The sequence below is a fragment of the Pseudophryne corroboree genome, chromosome 2 (assembly GCF_028390025.1).
Source record: "Pseudophryne corroboree isolate aPseCor3 chromosome 2, aPseCor3.hap2, whole genome shotgun sequence".
NCBI classification, from domain to species: Eukaryota; Metazoa; Chordata; class Amphibia; order Anura; family Myobatrachidae; genus Pseudophryne; species Pseudophryne corroboree.
Window position 1 is genome coordinate 112,614,742 of NC_086445.1, and position 26,411 is coordinate 112,641,152.

The following is a 26,411-nucleotide window of genomic DNA, read 5'->3' on the forward strand; positions in this document are numbered from 1 at the left end:
GGGCGCCCGTCCCAGTGCGGACATATTTCTGCATGACTTGTATATAGTTGTTGCTTACATAAGGGTTATGTTACAGTTAAGATCAGTTGTTGGCTGATACTGGTTTGTTCATACTGTTAACTGGTTGCATATATTCCAGGTTATACGGTGTGGATGGTGTGGGCTGGTATGAATCTTGCCCTTAGATTAACAAAAATCCTTTCCTCGTACTGTCCGTCTCCTCTGGGCACAGTTTCTCTAACTGAGGTCTGGAGGAGGGGCATAGAGGGAGGAGCCAGTGCACACCCATCTAAAGTTCTTTATAGTGCCCATGTCTCCTGCGGAGCCCGTCTATACCCCCCATGGTCCTTACGGAGTCCCCAGCATCCTCTATGGACTAGGAGAAAAAGATTTACCGGTAGGTTTAAAATCTTATTTTACCTCATTCTGAATACCTGGTTGACATACGTCAGGAATCCTGGGAAAATCCAGGGTCACAATTCACACCAAATAAGAGACTGTTGGCTCGCTATCCTCTCTGCGGACATATGTAAGAATTGGGAAACTCCTTCGCCTGTAGATTCTACTGTGGCGAGCATGGTCGTTTCCTCTGCTCTGCCAGTAACTACCGTCACCTCTCTGAAGGAACCGATGGATAGACGTGTGGAGGATTTTTTGAAAGCGATTTACACCCTAACGGGGGCTGTGCATAGGCCAACCATTGCAGCGACATGGTCTGCTGAAGCTGTTGAGGCGTGGGCTCAGGAGCTTGAGGCGGAACTGCCTTCCAACGCATCTGAGCATGCTCGACAATGTCTCTCATATTACCACGGCTTCTCTGTACCTTAAGGAGGCGGCCTCTGATGTCGTGGTGCTGGCGGCCAAGGCTGCTACTACGTCCGTCTTGGCCAGACGTATCCTTTGGTTGAGATCCTGGTCGGTGGATATGGATTCCAAGAAAACCCTGGAGGTGCTTCCTTTCAAGGGAGACATTCTCTTTGGAGAAAACCTCAATAAGATTGTGGCTGATCTGGCTACTGCTAAAACAGCTTATCTACCTAGTACGGCTCCTTCGGCGCAGAAGGCTAAAAGTACTTTCCCTCGACCCTTTCGTACTCCAGGTAAAGCAAAAGGTCAGGCGTACCCAAAGCAAGCTCGTGCTTCCAGATCTGCAAAGCCCAGACCGAAGCGTGCCTGGGCTGCCCGTCAGCCTGCTTCCAAAACTGACAAGCCTGCCGCATGACGGGGCGGGCCTCCGTCTGGGGGATACCAGAGTGGGGGGCCGACTTCTAGGTTTTGCCCAAAAATGGTTAAAGACCACTTCAGATACCTGGGTAAGAGAAGTCGTCACTCGAGGTAACGCCATACCCTACAAGAATCGTCGTCCTCATTGATTTTGCCTGACAGATGTGCCTCAGGATCCGGCAAAAGCAAATACTTTGCACTCGGTGGTACATTCCCTCCTGACCACAGGAGTGGTGGTACAGGTGCCTCTAGCTCAGAGAGGCAAGGGGTACTATTCACCGCTGTTCCTAGTCCCGCAACAGAACGGGTCCCCCATTCTCAATCTGAAGTCCTTGAATAAGCATGTGCGGGTCTCCAAGTACCGTATGGAAACTCTGCTATTGTTCTGGCCTTGGAGCCTGGGGACTATATGGTCTCCCTGGACATACAGGGTGCCTACCTGCATATTCCTATTGCGGTGTCTCATCAGCAGTACCTGAAGTTTTGGTGGGCAACCTCCATTACCAATTTTGGGCGTTACCATTTGGTTTGACAACGGCTCCCCGAGTTTTCACCAAAGTTATGGCGGTCATGACGGCTATGCTCTGCCGTCAAGGGGTCAGGATCCAACCGTATTTGGACGATTTGTTGATCCTGGCAAATTCCCCAGAACTTCTCCTGTGTCATCTCGATCTGACGGTCCAGTGCATGAAAACCCACGGTTTGCTGATCAACTGTAAGAAATCCTCCCTGGTTCCTGCTCGGAGCATGGTACACGTGGGAGCGTTATTGGACACTCGCAACCAGCGGTTGTTCTTGTCTCAGGAGAAAGTCCTGAAACTTCAGGACAGGATACGATGCTTCCTGTCTCGTCCGCAAGTGACTATTAATTCGGCAGTGCAAGTGCTAGGTCTCATGGTGTCGGCTTTCGACATGGTGGAGTATGCTCAATTCCATTCTCGCCCTCTGCAGAAGTTCATTCTGTCCAAGTGGGACGGCCTACCTCACCGGATCAGATCTCACATGATCTCCTTGTCTCCGGAGGTCCACCTGTCACTGAGCTGGTGGCTGCAGGACCAACGATTGAGCAGAGGCCGTCCCTTCTGGATATCCAACTGGGTCCTGCTGACGATGGATGACAGTCTGAGAGGTTGGGGCGCTGTGTTGGAACAACACTCTCTCCAGGGTCGATGGACTGGGGAGGAGTCACTACTCCCGATAAACATTCTGGAATTGCGGGCAGTGTTAAATGTGTTGACAATGGCCCAGCATCTGATACAGAACAGACCTGTTCAACTACAATCGGACAACGCCACCACGGTGGCGTACATCAATCATCAAGGCGGCACTCGAAGTTGCATGGTAATGAGGAAAGTATCACAGATTCTTCAGTGGCAGAACGCCATCTGCCGGCCATATGCGTAGTGTTCATTCCGAGCGTTCTGAACTGGGGAGAGGACTATTTCAGTCGTAGGGACGTACACGGCGGAGAGTGGCGCCTCCATCCAGAGGTGTTTCAACTTCTCGTGGACACGTGGGGCCTTCCACATGTGGATCTGATGGCGTCTTGACACAATCACAAGGTTCCGGTCTCTGGAGCCAAGGACAAGATATCCTCAAGCTGCGTTCGTGGACGCTCTGGCAATACCATGGGCCTTTCAGCTGCTGTATGTGTTCCCTCCGGTGTCACTCCTGCCCAGAGTAATACGGAAGTTCAAGCAAGAAGGAGGAAACCTACTTCTGGTCGCTCCAGCGTGGCCCAGGCGGCACTGGTTCTCCGATCTACACGTCCCTTCCGTTTGATCGTCCCCTTCTACTTCCACAACGACCAGACCTCCTCGTTCAGGGCCCTAGTGTTTACCAGGATTTGGCCCGTCTGGCTTTGACGGCATGGCTCTTGAAGCTTCCGTCCTGAGGGCCAAGGGTTTTTCTGAGGCGGTCGTTCAAACTATGTTGAAGGCCTGTAAGCCGGCTTCTGCTCTGATCTACCATAGGGTCTGGAATGCTTACTTTACTTGGTGTGCGTCTCACAATCATGACGTTTTCAAGTTTAGTACGGCCAAACTATTGGCCTTTCTACAACGAGGCCTGGACTTGGGCCTGCGTCTGGCCTTCCTCAAGGTTCATATCTCTGCCTTGTTGGTTTGGTTTCAGAGAAAGATTGCTGCCCTAGCTGATGTCCATACATTCACTCAGGGTGTGTTGCGGATTCAGCCTCCTTATGTGCCACCTGTGGCCCCTTGGGATCTGTCGGTTTTGGAGGCCTTACAAGAGACTCCGTTTGAGCCTCTTGCCTCTGCTGACCTTAAGTGGCTTTCCCTTAAGGTGCTATTCTTGCTGGCTGTTACTTCAGGTAGAAGGGTACCGGACTTGGGTGCCTTATCCTGTAAGTTTCCCTATTTGATTTTTCACCGTGACCGGGCCATTCTTAGAACGCGGGCAGGTTATTTACCCAAGGTGGTTCTTCCTTCCACCTTAACCAGGAGATTGTGGTCCCGGCCTTTAATTCTCCTGAGTTGTCTATCAAAGAGCGGTCTTTGGATGTAGTACGGGCTCTCCGTATCTATGTGAAGAGAACATCCTCCATTAGGAAATCTGATTCTCTTTTCGTGTTGTTTGCTTTTTACAAACGTGGCTGGCCTGCTTCCAAGCAGACTCTGGCCAGATGGATTAGAATGGTGATTGCTTATGTACAGGCTGGTCGTCTGGTTCCTGCTACCATCAAAGCCCATTCTACTCGGTCGGTTGGACCTTCTTGGGCTGCCCACCGTGGTGCGACCCTTTAACAATTGTGCAAGGCGGGTACGTGGTCCTCTGGGAACACGTTCATTAGGTTCTATGCCTTCGATACTTCCGCATCCCTCGATTATTCCTTTGGATGCCGGGTTCTTGTGCCCGCTACAGTGCGTCCCCTCCCATAAGGAACTGCTTTAGGACCTCCCCGATATTAATCCTTGTGGAGCCCAGTGTACCCCGCAGCAGAAAATGAGATTTATGGTAAGAACTTACCGTTGTTAAATCTTTCTACGAGGTACATTGGGCTCCACAAGGCGCCCACCCTGACGCACTTAGTTTCTTTGGGTTGGTATGGCATAGCCGCTGACACCCTCTCCTTTGGTGAGTGTGTGGTGTAACTGGCTACGAGTGATTGTCGTTTCTGGTACCTGCTACTGCATTGGGCTGGTTAACGAAACTGAGCACCTATGCACAGCGGTGGGGTTATAGAGGAGGCGGCGCTGTGCATTATGGGAACAGTCAAAGTTTTGAGCCTGTTGCTGCCTCGGATCAAGATCCTACTCTACACCCCGATGTTAATCCTTGTGGAGCCCAGTGTACCTCGCAGAAAGAGATTTAACAACGGTAAGTTCTCACCATAAATCTCGTTTTGTTGCTTGAGACTTTTACCTAAAGTACAGTACACTTTATTTATACCTTTTATATTTAAAGGCTGCTGTGTGGAAACATTGCAGTGTGGACACTGCTTGTGTGGAGAATGCTCTTCTTGGATTGAGCCATTAGATGCCACATGTCCTGTGTGTGAGGTAAGAGTAATATATTACTACTGAATATTGATGTGTTTATAGTAATTCAAGACCAATGTGTTTTTATTTACATTTGTCCCATTTAAAAAAAGTTTTGCCCAAATAAGGATTTGCTCAGTGGAAGAATAGAGAAATGTTAATACAGACTTGTGAGGGAGGGCAGTTAATGAACCATGTTAGAATGATTTGCTTAGAGCTCTTCAATGATGAAATATCTACAGATGTAACCACCCTCATTGCACCTGCGACTATTTGCGGGTGCAATTAGATTGCCGTGATGTGTGCACAGATTTACGGGCAATTGTGAATAATTACACCCTCAATCCATTGGAATTACATTGTGACTGTTCGCACCCGGGCGCATTGTTACTGCTGCGAAACATGTGCGTACGCCTCGCAGCAACGATGAGGACTGCTTCAGATGTGTCCATAGCTTGTACCCACAGTCATGTTTTCTTTCCAGTCAATGGAGCAGATTCAGTGGGTTGGGTTACAAGATCCTTACTTGAGATTCTGCTAGATATTGCTGGTGAGACGCATGCATGTGTTGCTAGTATTGTTACAACTGGATTTAGGTGCGGCTAATTGGAACTTTCTGCAGCGGGGTACACTGTGTTCCACAGGGAATACATCCGAGTGTAGAGATGGATCTTGATCCAGAGGCACCAACAGGCTAAAGCTTTAGACTGTCCCAGGATGCATTGCGGGGCCTCCTGTTGCCTTATAGGTAATTGTCTGCACTTAGTATAATATTAGGGCAATGGATATTGTCTGAATCAAAATATAATTCATTATAAATAGGCGATGTTACCATAGTGGACAGTATACTGGATATATATAGTAAGGAATAGATATGAAATAAGTTTGAATGTATGAGGTAATGTTTAGCTGATTTAAGAGATTAGGTTTGTGTATGTGTTTATATAGATATACTGTATATTTGTGTTTTACAGCAAGATGGTAAAAAATAGTGTAGGGAACAGGTTTATTCTGCTCTAGTCATAAATAAGGCCAGAGAGGTTACAGTAAGATCAAGAGTCATTGTAGAGAAAAGGTATTAGGCCATAAATGATAATAGGTATGTGACAGAGCTCTGTTGGTCATTGGAATTCACAGGTGTGCTTACAGTAGATCAGAATCTACTGGTTTGTCTATTGTCCAGTGAAGGTTAAAAGCTAGGGAGTATAAATTAACTACTATGAAAAGAGATCACATCCATTGATAAAACATTGTGTAACCGACCCCAGGAAAACTTGTCAATACAACAGAACTTTGGATGAAAAGACATTCCAGATTTTACAATACTATACTTGCTTAAGGCAGTGTGGACACCACACTTTTATGACACCATGCCTCCGTGAACAGGACACGACAGCCCAGTTCAATGTTTGTTTTATTACACCTTGGAATCTGACAAACCTATAATTACCTATTCCATTGGAAACTATGAGAATATGATAGTTTGAATTGGTAAAATATGAGATAAAAGGACCAGACTTGTAGTTAGGAGTTAGAAGGAAGAGGGAGAGGGAGAAGAAGAAGGAGAAGGAAGGAAGTCAGTCAGGAGGAGAAGTCATGGAGAACATGCAGAAGGAATGATTCTTGGGATGGCAATCTTTAACTTGCAAGTATACATTTTATGTTAGCAATTGAAACTGTTTGTGAAACTTATGTCATGTTGTTTTATGTTATGTAACGAAGGAAGCATATATAATTATAATTAGTATATATATCACTACTGTGTATATCTTATTCTGTACGATTTGATCTGCCTGTAAATAAAGAATCATATAAAAAGAGCGGTAATATTCAAGCTTGAACTCTCTTTAAGGAATCTTAACTTAATAACTTCATAAGTCATATGTATAAGGACTGCATATATGTATCAGCCAATTAGTTTGTAAGCCTGACATAATATATTTGCAGATATATATGATAAATGCATATTAATTGAAATATATCCATATATTAAATACCATATATGATATATTAAATATTAATATTTCATAAATATGATTCCATAAATCAATATTGGCGACCACGAAGGGACTTGTTATTACTGAATCTGATTATCTGATCTATAATATTTATGAGGAGTAGCAGATGCTATAAGCTGGCTACCAAATCTGCAGAATCACGGTGGGGATGTATCTATGAAAATTTATTACCATTGTGTAATGTCAATTTTGTATTCTGTATAACCTAGGATAAATGTGTTAGTGCAATATACGTTATTTTAACTAACATAATATCTATTAGGAAGCAGCACCAAAGGCTATAAGCCTGCTGGCAAAATACAAGATCACAGTGGAATAGGTTACAAATGAGAATAAAGAATTTAAAGGCCTAGAATAGAAAATGTGCACAGTGGAAAAGAGTATTTCCAAATAAATGTATAAATGTACCAGGTATTAGAGTTTAACCTTAAGACACCGGTCAATCTTAAGGAGAGGATACCTTCAGTACTAAAAACAAAGAATATATAAATTTAGCATTTTAAAAATGCAAAAGTTTTCTGTAGCATTTAGAAAAATGCGCAGAACTGCGGCTCTAGAAGCCAAACAGAAATGTAAAGAAGAATCAGGTTCACGTCTTCGTAAGGCGTGCCTGACCATTAATGCAAAAATGCATTCGTTATTTAAGTCCCTTAAACAGAAAAATAAACAGAAAAAGTTTGGGGCAGAAGCGAAAAGCCTGACAGTTTGTAATCAAATTGTCAAGATCTCTGATGAAGAGATAACATCCAGCAAGCAAGCTGAGATAGAAACACCAAACAGGAATAGTGTTGAGGTATGTGAAACTCTGTACACAGAGTCTACAGGAGTCAGAAATGACTTAATCAGTCAAGATCCTAAAATTAAGGAAAGTTACATGTTGCAGGACTGCATCAATGTGCAGCGCATGGAGTCTGCTATGGTCACACAGACCACCAGCAGAACAGCCTCTGTGGTAAAGGAAGAAAGTAGCAATGTGCCGGATGTGTCTATCATCAGACAGCACATTAATGTAAAGGAGGTAGCAGCAATAGGAGATGTCCCCTATACTGTGTCTAGTAAGGGGGAAGATCATTGTAACTCAGATTATGAGTATTCTGCTGAATACACTCTCAGAGTTCCCAATGTAAATGAAGAATTTGTTATGCCCTTAGGCAAAGGTGAATTGTCAGCAGATTTAAACACTGATAGCAGCAGTACAGTGCACACAGGGGTGGGGAAGTTCCCCATGGTGAAAACTCCCATGGCAACCAGAGTTGCAAACCTTGAAATGTATTCACCTGGAAACATGTTTAAAGGGAAAATCCATGAAATTAATTCAGGAATGCATGTTTACAAACAAAGTTCCCAAACTTATGTAACCCCCACAGAGCACTCAGAGACTTCTAGTGATGGTGCAAATGTTTGCATGCTCTCAGAGAGACCACATGCAGAGTGTCATTCTGCAAACCACACACCAATTAACAATGACAAAAAGGATCACCAGGATGAAAATGTTTTTATGCCCTGGTGCCATAACCATTTTATTACAGGTGTGGAAAGACAGAAAGCCCTGGGACCTGCAATACATATTTGGCAAAGTTTAACAAGTTTCTCTCCCCACAAAAGTAGGTTTTTTCAGAAGCTCCAAGATTCTTCCAAACTAAGGAGCCACACCAAGCAGCAAACGCTATGGTTAAAGACAGTCTGGGACCAGGCTGCATCACAAGGGAGTATGGTCACAAGTGAATACGGTAGTATCATTCCTTTACTTGTTAGATCCAATGAAGCCATTGTTTGCTTTGATGTTCAAACAGCCACAGTTTCCAAATTAAACCTGCATCATATCTGCAGCGACAATTGTGCTGTCATTGACACACAATGTGACAGGAAAGATTGGCACAGGCCAGAAACAATTGTTTGTTTGTTATTCAATCGTTAAAAGACACATTTGTAAATTCTGTACCTGATAACATGCAGCAGATAGGACAGAATGCATAGCAAGCTATGTTAAATCACTGTATAAATATCTGTGATAGTCATTGTATGTATTTTTGTTTGATTCATAGTAATCCTGGCAACCTGTATACAGAATGGTGCAAGACTCCAAAAAGACTCCAATTTACAAGGGAAAAGGTCTTCATTAACCCTTTCATCGCTGCTATCCAGCAAAATCTACATAGCATCCCTAAAGACTGATATATGGACAAATCCTCAAGGAGTTTTCCAGTTTCACAAGAAAGGGGAAGGTTTTCATTAACCCTTTCATCACAAGTAATCATTACTTGTCTTTCAAACTACATGTACACTCCCACAACAGTGTACAGCACATCTCATCACTGTGATTATACAGAACTGTCTCATCCCTTCATATACCTTAATCACATATATGTAAACATTTGTCTGAGATATATTTTATATCATTGCATATATACCTTGTAAATATTTTATGTTTTTTTTATATATTACACAATAGATACTACCTATGCTTCCTTCGTAAAAGCTTCAAAAGTAATTAAATATCTAATACAGGATGGTATACCACGTTATAACAAATTGGGCCGAGATTATTAAGTGGGATGAATAATTCTCTTAATAAAGACTGTCACAAGTCTAAGATAATTATTTGTAGCATAACAGGGTCACTGTATATGCACATGGCTGCATATAAAATAATATTGGATGGAATTAGATATATTTAAAGCCATTCCTAAATGATATTTAATATCTGTTTGAAGCAAAATTATATTCATTTATTGTATTGATAGGATGTTACTATATACACATCAAAAGCATTTTAAATAATTATTAGTCAAAATATAGGTAGGATAGAAAACGCCTTTATATGGGTTAAACTGGTATAAGTTTATGTAAGATTGAGATGTATAAATAGGTACAAGGTAGAATAAGGAGATTTAAGACTGCATGGTAATTTATTCAGTGAGGAAATACAGAACAGAGTAGGTGTACTACTCACAGCCATTTGTGGTACTATTGCCCGAAGACAATTAAGACCTACTATTAACAAGCAAGGAAAGAAAGAAAGAAAGAAAAAAAAAAAAAAAGACTGTTTCATATATGCCTGTTCTATTCAAAATCACAACCTGTTTGTGCAAAAGCAATATGGACACTGGTCACAACTGCGGCATTGGATAAACGCAAAGGAAACAGAACTGCTAAAGACTGTATAAAGACTATTACTATTACTGAGGGTCGTCACAAGTACTGAATGTTCAAGACACAGCACTCGACGTACACAGCCCTCTGCCTCAAACAGCGAAATGGCAAGCAAAGGAGCAGCTGCTACGAAGAATTCTACTTCTAGTAATGGTGCAAATGTTGCAAACGCAAGGCCATAATGCAAACGCAAGGCATCTCCAATTGCAAGCAAACCACGCAGATGACAGTCTTATCCCAGTAAATTGCTACATACAAGAACAGCAAAAATGTCCAAACGTACTGATCCAGATACAGAAAAAAGGTCTACAATTGGGCTATGGTATTCCAAATGTCTGTAGAAATTAGTTTTCCTCATGAATACTGAATAAAAACCTCAGTTTTGTCTGCTTTAGTTAAAAGTAGAATAAGGTTAGGTAAGCTAAGAATTTTTAGAGATTTTTAAAATCATAATGGTTATTATTATTACACTTATGGTATATATTATGGTTACAACGAAAGTTATGTTTGAAGGAATATTTTGAAATGTATTTGGAAGCAATTACGCTAGTTTAATGTGTGGCCAATCAAAAGAATTTCTCATGGCCACAAGGGGGCGACTGTTGCCTTATAGGTAATTGTCTGCACTTAGTATAATATTAGGGCAATGGATATTGTCTGAATCAAAATATAATTCATTATAAATAGGCGATGTTACCATAGTGGACAGTATACTGGATATATATAGTAAGGAATAGATATGAAATAAGTTTGAATGTATGAGGTAATGTTTAGCTGATTTAAGAGATTAGGTTTGTGTATGTGTTTATATAGATATACTGTATATTTGTGTTTTACAGCAAGATGGTAAAAAATAGTGTAGGGAACAGGTTTATTCTGCTCTAGTCATAAATAAGGCCAGAGAGGTTACAGTAAGATCAAGAGTCATTGTAGAGAAAAGGTATTAGGCCATAAATGATAATAGGTATGTGACAGAGCTCTGTTGGTCATTGGAATTCACAGGTGTGCTTACAGTAGATCAGAATCTACTGGTTTGTCTATTGTCCAGTGAAGGTTAAAAGCTAGGGAGTATAAATTAACTACTATGAAAAGAGATCACATCCATTGATAAAACATTGTGTAACCGACCCCAGGAAAACTTGTCAATACAACAGAACTTTGGATGAAAAGACATTCCAGATTTTACAATACTATACTTGCTTAAGGCAGTGTGGACACCACACTTTTATGACACCATGCCTCCGTGAACAGGACACGACAGCCCAGTTCAATGTTTGTTTTATTACACCTTGGAATCTGACAAACCTATAATTACCTATTCCATTGGAAACTATGAGAATATGATAGTTTGAATTGGTAAAATATGAGATAAAAGGACCAGACTTGTAGTTAGGAGTTAGAAGGAAGAGGGAGAGGGAGAAGAAGAAGGAGAAGGAAGGAAGTCAGTCAGGAGGAGAAGTCATGGAGAACATGCAGAAGGAATGATTCTTGGGATGGCAATCTTTAACTTGCAAGTATACATTTTATGTTAGCAATTGAAACTGTTTGTGAAACTTATGTCATGTTGTTTTATGTTATGTAACGAAGGAAGCATATATAATTATAATTAGTATATATATCACTACTGTGTATATCTTATTCTGTACGATTTGATCTGCCTGTAAATAAAGAATCATATAAAAAGAGCGGTAATATTCAAGCTTGAACTCTCTTTAAGGAATCTTAACTTAATAACTTCATAAGTCATATGTATAAGGACTGCATATATGTATCAGCCAATTAGTTTGTAAGCCTGACATAATATATTTGCAGATATATATGATAAATGCATATTAATTGAAATATATCCATATATTAAATACCATATATGATATATTAAATATTAATATTCATAAATATGATTCCATAAATCAATACTCCTCTATATAACCCTGCCTCCAGGCACTGTGAGCTCAGTTTTAGAGTTGGTGCCTGCATAAGCAGGTCACTTAACAGGGGTGCTGCGCCAGGCAGCCCTGAAAAAGCTATTTAGATGACTTCAAGGCCTGCAGCACTTCATATGTAAGTGTGCATACTGTGCTGCGGCTCCATCACCTCCCCAGCGGTGTCGCATACTCCCGCTGGCTCTGTTCTCTGGTACTTGTGGCGGAGGTGCTCCGGTTTCTAGGCACACCACCGCAGACGCTCTCCTGGATCGCGTGGCTGCTTCTAAGGGAGTCGGTAAGAGGGTTCCCCAGGCGTGACCCGCCATTATATTGCGTTCCAGTGGCATTCTAATGAGATGGACCACGACGCTGGCGTCGACACTGGCCAAGCAGGGACCCCACTATATCCACCAGGGCAGGGGAGCACAGGTCAGATAATACATTATCCATTTTTAATAAGGCTCCATAGTACCCTGTGGTGAGGACCAGCATAGGGATAAGACGCTTGACCTGTAGCCCCTCCCCCAGCTCCGGGTGCCATCTGCTGCTGGAGTTCCCGCCCTGGAGCTGCCTCACACTCTCCCTGACTGAGACTTTGGGCGACATCTTATCACAGTAGGTGCGACTGGTCTTCGGGACTGCAGGACAAGGTCTCCTCTGTAAATCCACCTGATTTATCAGTGAAGTGATTCTACAGACACTTAAGTATTCTACATGTCATTTTAAGACTGCGTTAGTAAAGAACAAGTGTACCTCTACCAGAATATATTGTAAGAGTATTCTGATATATACATCCGGTCTCAGACTGCGCATTTGTTTTTTTTGTTTTTTTATACTGGTCCAGGTCAGTTTTATTGTCTGTGTTTATTGTAGTGCCTGTGGCTGCACGTGATTTGGAGGATTCCGAGTTACTTGATGTGGTCAGGGCTTTGAAAATTTACGTAGCCAGAACGGCTAGAGTCAGGAAAACTGAAGCGCTGTTTGTCCTGTATGCAGCCAACAAGATTGGTGCCCCTGCTTCAAAGCAAACTATTGCTCGCTGGATCTGTAACACGATTCAGCAAGCGCATTCTACGGCTGGTTTGCCGTTACCAAAATCGATCAAGGCCCATTCCACTAGGAAGGTGGGCTCTTCTTGGGCGGCTGCCCGGGGTGTCTCGGCACTACAGCTGTGTCGAGCTACTACTTGGTCGGGTTCAAACTCTTTTGCAAAATTCTACAAGTTTGATACCCTGGCTGAGGAGGACCTCATGTTTGCTCAATCGGTGCTGCAGAGTCATCCGCACTCTCCCGCCCGTTTGGGAGCTTTGGTATAATCCCCATGGTCCTTACGGAGTCCCCAGCATCCTCTAGGACGTTAGAGAAAATAAGATTTTAAACCTACCGGTAATTCTTATTCTCGTAGTCCGTAGAGGATGCTGGGCGCCTGTCCCAAGTGCGGACTACTTCTGCAATACTTGTATATAGTTATTGCTTCAATAAGGGTTATGCTATAGTTGCATCGGTCTTGAACTGATGATATGTTGTTTTCATACTGTTGACTGGGTAGTTATCACAAGTTATACGGTGTGATTGGTGTGGCTGGTATGAATCTTGCCCTTGGATTAACAAAATCCTTTCCTCGTACTGTCCATCTCCTCTGGGCACAGTTTCTCTAACTGAGGTCTGGAGGAGGGGCATAGAGGGAGGAGCCAGTGCACACCAAGAACTAAATTCTTTCTTAAAGTGCCCATGTCTCCTGCGGAGCCCATCTATCCCCATGGTCCTTACGGAGTCCCCAGCATCCTCTACGGACTACGAGAAATAGATTTACCGGTAAGTAAAATCTTATTTTTGGCAAAAATATAACGTATATACAGCTGGGCACTGTATATATGTATGAGCCCCCGCCAATTTTACAGGTTAAGCGGGACAGAAGCCCGCCGCCAAGGGGGCGGGGCTTCTCCCTCAGCACTCACCAGCGCCAGGTCCTGCTTCTCAGGCTACTGGACACCATTAGCTCCAGAGGGATTGGTACGTAGGATCTCACCCTCGCCGTCCGTCCCAGAGCCACGCCGCCGTCCCCCTCGCAGAGCCCGAAAATAGAAGCCGGGTGAGTATGAGAAGAAAAGAAGACTTCACAGGCGGCGGAAGACTTCATGATCTTCACTAGAGGTAACGCACAGCAGTGCAGCTGTGCGCCATTGCTCCACACACCTCACATACTCCGGTCACTATAAGGGTGCAGGGCGCAGGGGGGGGGGGGCGCCCGGGGCAGCATTTGGGACCTCATGTTGGCAAAAGTACACACATATACATCTGGGCACTGTATATATGTATGAGCCCCCGCCAAAATTACTGTATAAGCGGGACAGAAGCCCGCCGTCGAGGGGGCGGGGCTTCTTCCTCAGCACTCGCCAGCGCCATTTATTCTCCACAGCACCGCTGAGAGGAAGCTCCCTGGACTCTCCCCTGCTTATACCACGGTAGACAAGAGAGTTGAAAAGAGAGGGGGGGCACATAATTCGGTGCAAATTACATAGAGCAGCGCTACTGGGTAAACATTAAGTTACTGTGTTATTCCTGGGTTATATAGCGCTGGGGTGTGTGCTGGCATACTCTCTCTCTGTCTCTCCAAAGGGCCTTGTGGGGGAACTGTCTTCAGAAAGAGCATTCCCTGTGTGTGTGGTGTGTCGGTACGCGTGTGTCGGCATGTCTGAGGAAGAAGGCTATGTTAGAGAGGAGCGGGAGCAAATGAATGTGGTGTCTCCGCCGACACCTGACTGGATATGTGGAATGTTTTAAATGCTAGTGTAAACTCATTGCACAAAAGATTAGACAAGGCTGAAGCTTTGGGACAGTCAGGGTCTCAACCCATGCCTGATCCTATGTCGAAGGGACCGTCAGGGTCTCATAAGCGTCCACTATCCCAGATTGTTGACACAGATACCGACACGGATTGTGACTCCAGTGTCGATTACGATGATGCAAAGTTACAGCCAAAATTGGCAAAATCCAGATTTCCCTGAAGTCCATTTATACACATTCAGGTACCTTACTCGGACCGTCAATTGCGTCGGCCTGTGTGTGTAGTGCTGTTGCGGCATGGACGGATACCTTATCTGAGGGGATGGATACCCTAGATAAGGATACTATTGTATTGACCCTGGGGCATATAAGAGATGCTGTCCTATATATGAGAAATGCTCAAAGAGACATTAGTCTACTGGGTTCTAGAATAAACGCTATTTCGATTTCTGCCAGAAGAGTCCTATAGACACGGCAATGGACAGGTGATGCCTACTCAAAAAGGCATATGGAGGTTTTACCTTACAGGGGTGAGGAATTGTTTGGGGAAGGTTTCTCGGACCTAGTCTCCACAGCTACAGCTGGAAAATCAAATTTCTCTGACGTCCTAGTGGATGCTGGGAACTCCGTAAGGACCATGGGGGATAGCGGCTCCGCAGGAGACTGGGCACAAAAAGTAAAAGCTTTAGACTAGCTGGTGTGCACTGGCTCCTCCCCCTATGACCCTCCTCCAAGCCTCAGTTAGATTTTTGTGCCCGAACGAGAAGGGTGCAAGCTAGGTGGCTCTCCTGAGCTGCTTAGAAGTAAAAGTTTAAATAGGTTTTTTATTTTCAGTGAGTCCTGCTGGCAACAGGCTCACTGCATCGTGGGACTAAGGGGAGAAGAAGCGAACTCACCTGACTGCAGAGTGGATTGGGCTTCTTGGCTACTGGACATTAGCTCCAGAGGGACGATCACAGGTTCAGCCTGGATGGGTCCCGGAGCCGCGCCGCCGGCCCCCTTACAGAGCCAGAAGAGCGAAGAGGTCCGGAGAAAGCGGCGGCAGAAGACGTTCCTGTCTTCAAATAAGGTAGCGCACAGCACTGCAGCTGTGCGCCATTGCTCTCAGCACACTTCACACTCCGGTCACTGAGGGTGCAGGGCGCTGGGGGGGAGCGCCCTGAGACGCAATAAAAACGATATAAAAACCTTATATGGCTAAAAAAAATGCATCACATATAGCTCCTGGGCTATATGGATGCATTTATCCCCTGCCAGTTTCCTGAAAAAAGCGGGAGAAAAGGCCGCCGTGAAGGGGGCGGAGCCTTTCTCCTCAGCACACAAGCGCCATTTTCTTTCACAGCTCCGCTGGAAGGACGGCTCCCTGACTCTCCCCTGCAGTCCTGCACTACAGAAACAGGGTAAAACAGAGAGGGGGGCACTATTGGCAGCTAATATATAAATACAGCAGCTATAACAGGGAGTAACACTTATATAAGGTTATCCCTGTATATATATAGCGCTCTGGTGTGTGCTGGCAAACTCTCCCTCTGTCTCCCCAAAGGGCTAGTGGGGTCCTGTCCTCTATCAGAGCATTCCCTGTGTGTGTGCTGGGTGTCGGTACAATTGTGTCGACATGTATGAGGAGGAAAATGATGTGGAAGCAGAGCAAATTGCCTGTGTTAGTGATGTCACCCCCTAGGGAGTCGACAACTGACTGGATGGTAGTAATTAAAGAATTACGTGACAATGTCAGCACTTTGCAAAAAACTGTTGACGACATGAGACAGCCGACAAATCAATTAGTGCCTGTTCAGGCGTCTCAGACACCGTCAGGGGCGCTAAAACGCCCGTTACCTCAGATGGTCGACACAGACCCTGACACGGATACTGAATCCAGTGTCGACGGTGACGAGACAAACGTAATGTCCAGTAGGGCCACACGTTACATGATCACGGCAATGAAGGAGGCATTGAACATTTCTGACACTACAAGTACCACAAAAAAGGGTATTACGTGGGGTGTGAAAAAACTACCAGTGGTTTTTCCTGAGTCAGATGAATTAAATGAGGTGTGTGATAAAGCGTGGGTTTCCCCCGATAAAAAAACTGCTGATTTCTAATAAATTATTGGCACTATACCCTTTCCCGCCAGAGGTTAGGGCACGTTGGGAAACACCCCCTAGGGTAGATAAGGCGCTCACACGCTTATCAAAACAAGTGGCGTTACCGTCTCCTGATACGGCCGCTCTCAAGGAACCAGCTGATAGAAGGCTGGAAAATATCTTAAAAGGTATATACACACATACCGGTGTTATACTGCGACCAGCGATCGCCTCAGCCTGGATGTGCAGCGCTGGAGTGGCTTGGTCGGATTCCCTGACTGAAAATATTGATACCCTGGATAGGGACAGTATATTATTAACTATAGAGCATTTAAAGGATGCATTACTATATATGCGAGATGCACAGAGGGATATTTGCACCCTGGCATCTAGAGTAAGTGCGATGTCCATTTCTGCCAGAAGAACGTTATGGACGCGACAGTGGTCAGGTGATGCGGATTCCAAACGACATATGGAAGTATTGCCATATAAAGGGGAGGAGTTATTTGGGGTCGGTCTATCGGACCTGGTGGCCACGGCAACGGCTGGAAAATCCACCTTTTTACCCCAGGTCACCTCTCAGCAGAAAAAGACACCGTCTTTTCAAACCCAGTCCTTTCGTCCCTATAAGGGCAAGAGGGAAAAAGGCCGCTCGTTTGTATCTGCCCCGGGGCAGAGGAAGGGGAAAAAGACTGCACCATGCAGCCTCTTCCCAAGAGCAGAAGCCCTCCCCCGCTTCTGCCAAGTCCTCAGCATGACGCTGGGGCTCTGCAAGCAGACTCGGGCACGGTGGGGGGCCGTCTCAAGAATTTCAGCGCGCAGTGGGCTCACTCGCAAGTGGACCCCTGGATCCTGCAGGGAGTATCACAGGGGTACAAATTGGAATTCGAGACGTCTCCCCCTCGCCGGTTCCTGAAGTCTGCTCTACCAACGTCTCCCTCCGACAGGGAGGCAGTATTGGAAGCTATTCACAAGCTGTATTCCCAGCAGGTGATAATCAAGGTACCCCTCCTACAACAGGGAAAGGGGTATTATTCCACGCTGTTTGTGGTACCGAAGCCGGACGGCTCGGTGAGACCAATTTTAAATCTAAAATCTTTGAACACTTACACAAAAAGGTTCAAATTCAAGATGGAGTCACTCAGAGCAGTGATAGCGAACCTGGAAGAAGGGGACTATATGGTATCTCTAGACATCAAGGATGCTTATCTCCATGTCCCAATCTACCCTTCTCACCAAGGGTACCTCAGGTTTGTGATACAAAACTGCATTATCAGTTTCAGACGCTGCCGTTTGGATTGTCCACGGCACCACGGGTCTTTACCAAGGTAATGGCCGAAATGATGATTCTTCTTCGAAGAAAAGGCGTATTAATTATCCCTTACTTGGACGATCTCCTGATAAGGGCAAGGTCCAGGGAACAGTTAGAGGTCGGAGTAGCACTATCTCAGGTAGTGCTACGTCAGCACGGGTGGATTCTAAATATCCCAAAATCACAGCTGATTCCAACAACACGTCTACTGTTCCTAGGGATGATTCTGGACACAGTCCAGAAAAGGTGTTTCTCCCGGAGGAGAAGGCCAGGGAGTTATCCGAGCTAGTCAGGAACCTCCTAAAACCAGGACAAGTGTCAGTGCATCAGTGCACGAGAGTCCTGGGAAAAATGGTGGCTTCTTACGAAGCGGTTCCATTCGGAAGATTCCATGCAAGAACTTTTCAGTGGGATCTGCTGAACAAATGGTCCGGATCGCATCTTCAGATGCATCAGCGGATAACCCTATCTCCAAGGACAAGGGTATCTCTCCTGTGGTGGTTACAGAAGGCTCATCTTCTAGAGGGCCGCAGATTCGGCATTCAGGATTGGATGCTGGTAACCACGGATGCCAGCCTGAGAGGCTGGGGAGCAGTCACACAGGGAAGAAATTTCCAGGGCTTGTGGTCAAGCATGGAAACGTCTCTTCACATAAATATCCTAGAGCTAAGGGCCATTTACAATGCCCTAAGTCAAGCAAGGCCTCTGCTTCAGGGTCAACCGGTATTGATCCAGTCGGACAACATCACGGCTGTCGCCCACGTAAACAGACAGGGCGGCACAAGAAGCAGGAGGGCAATGGCAGAAGCTGCAAGGATTCTCCGCTGGGCGGAAAATCATGTGATAGCACTGTCAGCACTGTTCATTCCGGGAGTGGACAACTGGGAAGCAGACTTCCTCAGCAGACACGACCTCCACCCGGGGGAGTGGGGACTTCATCCAGAAGTCTTCCAAGTGATTGTAAACCGTTGGGAAAAACCAAAGGTGGACATGATGGCGTCCCGTCTCAACAAGAAACTGGACAGATATTGCGCCAGGTCAAGGGACCCTCAGGCAATAGCGGTGGACGCTCTGGTAACTCCGTGGGTGTTCCAGTCGGTATATGTGTTCCCTCCTCTTCCTCTCATACCAAAAGTACTGAGAATCATAAGAAGGAGAAGAGTAAAAACGATACTCGTGGCTCCGGATTGGCCAAGAAGAACTTGGTACCCGGAGCTGCAAGAGATGCTCACGGAGGACCCGTGGCCTCTACCTCTAAGGAAGGACCTGCTCCAGCAGGGACCTTGTCTGTTCCAAGACTTACCGCGGCTGCGTTTGACGGCATGGCGGTTGAACGCCGGATCCTGAAGGAAAAAGGCATTCCAGATGAAGTCATCCCTACCCTGATCAAGGCCAGGAAGGATGTAACTGCAAAACATTATCATCGCATTTGGCGAAAATATGTTGCGTGGTGTGAGGCCAAGAAGGCCCCTACGGAGGAATTTCAACTGGGTCGTTTCCTACATTTCCTGCAAGCAGGATTGGCTTTGGGCCTAAAATTAGGATCCATTAAGGTTCAAATTTCGGCCCTGTCGATCTTCTTCCAGAAAGAACTGGCTTCAGTGCCTGAAGTTCAGACGTTTGTCAAAGGGGTACTGCATATACAGCCTCCTTTTGTGCCTCCAGTGGCACCTTGGGATCTCAATGTAGTTTTAGGGTTCCTAAAATCACATTGGTTTGAACCACTTGCCACAGTGGATTTGAAATATCTCACATGGAAAGTGGTAATGCTGTTGGCCCTGGCTTCAGCCAGGCGCGTATCAGAATTGGCGGCTTTATCCTATAAAAGTCCTTACCTGATATTTCATTCGGATAGGGCGGAATTGAGGACTCGTCCTCAATTTCTCCCTAAGGTGGTTTCAGCGTTTCACATGAATCAACCTATTGTGGTACCTGTGGCTACTAGGGACTTGGAGGACTCCAAGTGGCTGGACGTAGTCAGGGCCCTGAAAATATATGTTTCCAGGACGGCTGGAGTCAGAAAATCTAACTCGCTGTTTATACTGTATGCACCCAACAAGCTGGGTGCTCCTGCTTCTAAGCAGACGATTGCTCGTTGGATTTGTAGTACAATTGAACTTGCACATTCTGTGGCAGGCCTGCCACAGCCAAAATCTGTAAAAGCCCATTCCACAAGGAAGGTGGGCTCATCTTGGGCGGCTGCCCGAGGGGTCTCGGCTTTACAACTTTGCCGAGCAGCTACTTGGTCAGGGGCAAACACGTTTGCTAAATTCTACAAATTTGATACCCTGGCTGAGGAGGACCTGGAGTTCTCTCATTCGGTGCTGCAGAGTCATCCGCACTCTCCCGCCCGTTTGGGAGCTTTGGTATAATCCCCATGGTCCTTACGGAGTTCCCAGCATCCACTAGGACGTCAGAGAAAATAAGAATTTACTTACCGATAATTCTATTTCTCATAGTCCGTAGTGGATGCTGGGCGCCCATCCCAAGTGCGGATTGTCTGCAATACTTGTATATAGTTATTGTTACAAACAAATCGGGTTGTTTATTGTTGGAAGCCATCTTTTCAGAGGCTCCTACGGTTATCATACTGTTAACTGGGTTCAGATCACGAGTTGTACGGTGTGATTGGTGTGGCTGGTATGAGTCTTACCCGGGATTCAAGATCCTTCCTTATTATGTACGCTCGTCCGGGCACAGTATCTTAACTGAGGCTTGGAGGAGGGCCATAGGGGGAGGAGCCAGTGCACACCAGCTAGTCTAAAGCTTTTACTTTTTGTGCCCAGTCTCCTGCGGAGCCGCTATCCCCCATGGTCCTTACGGAGTTCCCAGCATCCACTACGGACTATGAGAAATAGAATTATCGGTAAGTAAATTCTTATTTTTTTACCTTATGTTCCCTCACAGCATGAGAAAGCTCCGCATTATCAAATGCAGTCATTTCGGTCACAAAGAAACAAAGTGCGAGGTGCGTCCTTTCTTGCCAGAGGTAGGGGCAGAGGAAAAAAGCTGCACAACACAGCTAGTTCCCAGGAACAGAAGTCCTCCCCGGCATCTACAAAATCTACCGCATGACGCTGGGTCTCCACTGGCGGAGTCAGGCCCAGTGGGGGCACGTCTTCGGAGTTTCAGCCACATCTGGGTTCACTCCCAGGTGGATCCCTGGGCAATAGAAATTGTTACTCAGGGTTACAAGCTGGAATTCAAAGAAGTGCCTTCTCGCCGATTTTTCAAATCGGCCCTACCAACTTCTCCCCAGGAAAGGGAGATAGTGTTATATGTAATACAAAAATTGTATCTTCAACAGGTGGTGGTCAAGGTTCCCCTCCTTCAACAAGGAAAGGGATATTACTTGACCATGTTTGTAGTCCCGAAACCGGACGGTTCGGTCAGACCCATATTAAATTTGAAATCCCTGAACCTATACTTGAAAAGGTTCAAGTTCAAGATGGATTCGCTAAGAGCGGTCATCTCAAGCCTGGAAGGGGGGGATTTTATGGTGTCCCTGGACATAAAGGATGCATACCTTCATGTCCCCATTTATCCACCTCATCAGGCGTACCTCATAGTTGCGGTACAGGACTGTCATTACCAATTTCAGACGTTGCCGTTTGGTCTCTCCACGGCCCTGAGAATTTTCACCAAGGTAATGGCGGAAATGATGGTGCTCCTGCGCAAGAATGGTGTCACAATTATCCCGTACTTGGACAATCTCCTCATAAAAGCGAGATCAAGAGAGCAGTTGCTGAACAGCGTATCACTTTCACTGAAAGTGTTACAGCAACACGGCTGGATTCTCAATATCCCGAAGTCGCAGTTGGTTCCTACGACTCGTCTGTCTTTCTTGGGCATGATTCTGGACACGGACCAGAAGAGGGTTTATCTCCTGATAGAAAAGGCCCAGGAACTCATGACTCTTGTCAGGAACCTATTGAAACCAAAACAGGTGTCAGTGCATCTCTGCACTCGAGTCCTGGGCAAGATGGTGGCATCATACGAGGCCATTCCCTTCGGCAGGTTCCATGCGAGGACTTTCCAATGGGACCTAATGGACAAGTGGTCCGGGTAACATTTACAGATGCATCGGTTGATCACCTTGTCCCCCAGGGCAGGGGTATCACTCCTATGGTGGCTGCAGAGTGATTACATTCTCGAGGGCCGCAGATTCGGCATTCAGGGCTGGATCCTGGTGACCACAGACGCAAGCCTCCGAGGTTGGGGAGCAGTCACACAGGGAAGAAATTTCCAAGGTCTTTGGTCAAGTCAAGAGACTTGTCTTCACATCAACATCCTGGAACTAAGGGCCATATACAAAGCCTTACGTAAAGCGGAGACCTTACTTCGCGAGCAACCGGTTCTGATCCAGTCAGACAACGTCAACGCAGTGGCTCATGTAAACCGTCAAGGCGGCACAAGGAGCAGAGTGGCGATGGCAGAGGCCACCAGAATTCTTTGCTGGGCGGAGAATCACGTAAGCGCATTGTCAGCAGTGTTCATTCCGGGAGTGGACAACTGGGAAGCGGACTTCCTCAGCAGACACGGCCTACATCCGGGAGAGTGGGGACTTCATCAGGAAGTCTTCGCACAGATTAGAAGTCGGTGGGAACTGCCACAGATAGACATGATGGCATCCTGCCTCAACAAAAAGCTACAGAGGTATTGCGCAAGGTCAAGAGACCCTCAGGCAGTAGCTGTAGACGCTTTAGTGACACCGTGGGTGTTCCGGTCGGTCTATGTATTTTCTCCTCTTCCTCTCATACCCAAGGCGTTGAGGATAATATGACAAAGAGGAGTGAGAACAATCCTCATTGTTCCAGATTGGCTACGGAGGACCTGGTATCCGGATCTGCAGGAAATGCTCACAGAAGATCTGTGGCCTCTTCCTCTAAGACAGAACCTGTTGCAGCAGGGGCCCTGTCTGTTCCAAGACTTACCGCGGCTGGGTTTGACGGCATGGCGGTTGAACGCCATATCCTAGCAGAGAAAGGCATTCCGGTTGAGGTCATCCCTACGCTGAAAAAGGCTAGGAAGGATGTAACGTCAAAACATTATCACCGTATATGGTGAAAATATGTTTCTTGGTGTGAGGCCAGGGATGCTCCTACGGAAGAATTCCATCTGGGCCGTTTCCTTCACTTCCTACAAACCGGAGTGAATTTGGGCCTAAAATTAGGCTCTATTAAGGGCCAGATTTCGGCCTTATCCATTTTCTTTCAGAAAGAATTGGCTTCTCTTCCAGAAGTTCAGACTTTTGTAAAAGGAGTGCTGTATATTCGGCCTCCTTTTGTGCCTCCGGTGGCACCTTGGGACCTTAACGTGGTGTTAAGTTTTCTAAAATCACACTCGTTTGAACCACTTAAAACGGTGGAGTTGAAATATCTCACGTGGAAGGTGGTCATGTTGTTAGCCTTGGCTTCGGCTAGGCGAGTTTTGGAATTGGCGGCTTTATCACATAAAAGCCCCTATCTGGTTTTCCATATGGATAGAGCGGAGTTGCGGACCCGTCCTCAATTCCTACCTAAGGTGGTCTCATCTTTTCATATGAACCAACCTATTGTGGTGCCTGTGGCTACGCGTGACTTGGAGGATTCCGAGTTACTTGATGTGGTCAGGGCTTTGAAAATTTACGTGGCCAGGACGGCTAGAGTCAGGAAAACTGAAACGCTGTTTGTCCTGTATGCAACCAACAAGATTGGTGCCCCTGCTTCAAAGCAGACTATTGCTCGCTGGATTTGTAACACGATTCAGCAAGTGCATTCTACGGCTGGTTTGCCGTTACCGAAATCGGTCAAGGCCCATTCCACGAGGAAAGTGGGCTCTTCTTGGGCGGCTGCCCGAGGGGTCTCGGCACTACAGCTGTGTCGAGCTGCTACTTGGTCGGGTTCAAACACCTTTGCAAAATACTATAAGTTTGATACCCTGACTGAGGAGGACCTCATGTTTGCTCATTCGGTGCTGCAGAGTCATCCGCACTCTCCCGCCCGTTTGGGAGCTTTGGTATAATCCCCATGGTCCTTACGGAGTCCCCAGCATCCTCTAGGACATTAGAGAAAATAAGATTTTAAACCTACCGGTAATTCTTATTCTCGTAGTCCGTAGAGGATGCTGGGCACCTGTCCCAAGTGCGGACTACTTCTGCAATACTTGTATATAGTTATTGCTTCAATAAGGGTTATGTTATAGTTGCATCGGTCCTGCACTGATGCTATGTTGTTTTTTCATACTGTTAACTGGGTAGTTTTTCACAAGTTATACGGTGTGATTGGTGTGGCTGGTATGAATCTTGCCCTTGGATTAACAAAATCCTTTCCTCGTACTGTCCGTCTCCTCTGGGCACAGTTTCTCTAACTGAGGTCTGGAGGAGGGGCATAGAGGGAGGAGCCAGTGCACACCCAGAACTAAAGTCTTTCTTAAAGTGCCCATGTCTCCTGCGGAGCCCGTCTATCCCCATGGTCCTTACGGAGTCCCCAGCATCCTCTGCGGACTAGGAGAAAAAGATTTACCGGTCGGTTTAAAATCTTATTTCTCTAACGTCCTAGTGGATGCTGGGGACTCCGTAAGGACCATGGGGAATAGAGGGGCTCCGCAGGAGACTGGGCACTCTAAAGAAAGATTCAGTACTATCTGGTGTGCACTGGCTCCTCCCTCTATGCCCCTCCTCCAGACCTCAGTAAGAATCTGTGCCCGTTCAGAGCTGGGTGCTGCTAGTGGGCTCTCCTGAGCTTGCTAGAAAAGAAAGTATTTTGTCAGGATTTTTATTTTCAGAGAGCTTCTGCTGGCAACAGACTCTCTGCTACGTGGGACTGAGGGGAGAGAAGCAAACCTACTCACTGTAGCTAAGTTGCGCTTCTTAGGCTACTGGACACCATTAGCTCCAGAGGGATCGAACACAGGTACCTAACCTTGATCGTCCGTTCCCGGAGCCGCGCCGCCGTCCCCCTCGCAGAGCCAGTAGTACAGAAGCAGCAGAAGCAAGAAGACATCGAAATCGGCGGCAGAAGACTCCTGTCTTCACTTAAGGTAGCGCACAGCACTGCAGCTGTGCGCCATTGCTCCCGCAGCACACCCACACACTCCGGTCACTGTAGGGTGCAGGGCGCCCTGGGCAGCAATTAAGATACCTGATGGCAAAAGTATACATATATACAGTCAGGCATTGTATATATGTGCGAGCCCCCGCCATTTTTACACATGAGAAGCGGGACAGAAGCCCGCCGCTGAGGATGCGGGGCCTTCTTCCTCAGCACACCAGCGCCATTTTCTCTTCACAGCTCCGCTGGAAGGACGCTCCCCAAGCTCTCCCCTGCAGTATACAGGTGCAATAGAGGGTAAAAAAGAGGGGGGGCACATAAATTTAGGCGCAGATATATATATAAAAACAGCAGCTACTGGGTAAACACTAAGGTACAGTGTAATCCCTGGGTTATATAGCGCTGGGGTGTGTGCTGGCATACTCTCTCTCTGTCTCCCCAAAAGCCTTTGTGGGGTCCTGTCCTCAGAGCGTTCCCTGTATGTGTGCAGTGTGTCGGTACGCCTGTGTCGACATGTTTGATGAGGAAGGATACGTGGAGGCAGAACAAGTGCAAATAGATGTGGTGTCGCCCCCGACGGGGCCGAGACCTGATTGGATGGATATGTGGAAGGTGTTAAATGATAATGTAAGCTCCTTTCATAACAGATTGGATAAAGCTGTAGCCTTGGGACAGTCGGGGTCTCAACCCATGCCTGCTCCCACAGCGCAGAGGCCGTCAGGGTCTCAAAAGCTCCCAATATACCAGATAGTTGGCACAGACGTCGACACGGAATCTGATTCCAGTGTCGATGACAATGATGCAAAGTTGCAGCCTAAAATGACTAAAGCCATCCGCTACATGATTGTGGCAATGAAGGATGTGTTACACATTTCTGAGGAAAATCCTGTCCCTGACAAGAGGATTTATATGTATGGGGAGAAAAAGCAAGAGTGGCTTTTCCCCCGTCACATGAATTGAATGAATTATGTGAAAAAGCGTGGGATTCCCCTGATAGGAAGGTAGTAATTTCCAAGAGATTGCTGATGGCGTATCCTTTCCCGCCAACGGACAGGTTACGCTGTGAATCCTCCCCGAGGGTAGACAAGGCGTTGACACGCTTATCTAAGAAGGTGGCCCTGCCGTCTCAGGATACGGCCGCCCTAAAGGATCCTGCGGATAATAAGCAGGAAGCTATCCTGAAGTCTGTTTACACACATTCTGGTACGCTGCTGAGGCCAGCAATTGCTTCGGCCTGGATGTTTAGTGCGGTAGCAGCATGGACGGATACTCTGTCTGAGGAGTTAGATACCCTGGACAGGGACTCTGTTCTAATGATCCTGGCACATATCAAGGACGCTGTCCTATATATGCGGGATGCCCAGAGGGACATTTGCC

The 26,411-nt window shown here is 46.2% G+C and overlaps 1 protein-coding gene across 4 annotated transcripts in view; it reads left to right on the top strand.

Annotated features, from left to right (window-relative positions):
• The window catches only part of RNF17 (ring finger protein 17), a 1,464,292-nt gene that overhangs the window by 56,415 nt on the left and 1,381,466 nt on the right, over positions 1-26,411 (top strand). For 3 of the 4 annotated variants that reach the window (XM_063951617.1, XM_063951615.1, XM_063951616.1), the window contains exon 2: positions 4,651-4,745. The exons of the other annotated variant lie outside the window; for it this stretch is intronic. In XM_063951617.1, the coding sequence (XP_063807687.1) occupies positions 4,651-4,745 (95 nt within the window). The remainder of the gene's footprint in view (positions 1-4,650; positions 4,746-26,411) is intronic. 4 annotated transcript variants of the gene reach the window in all.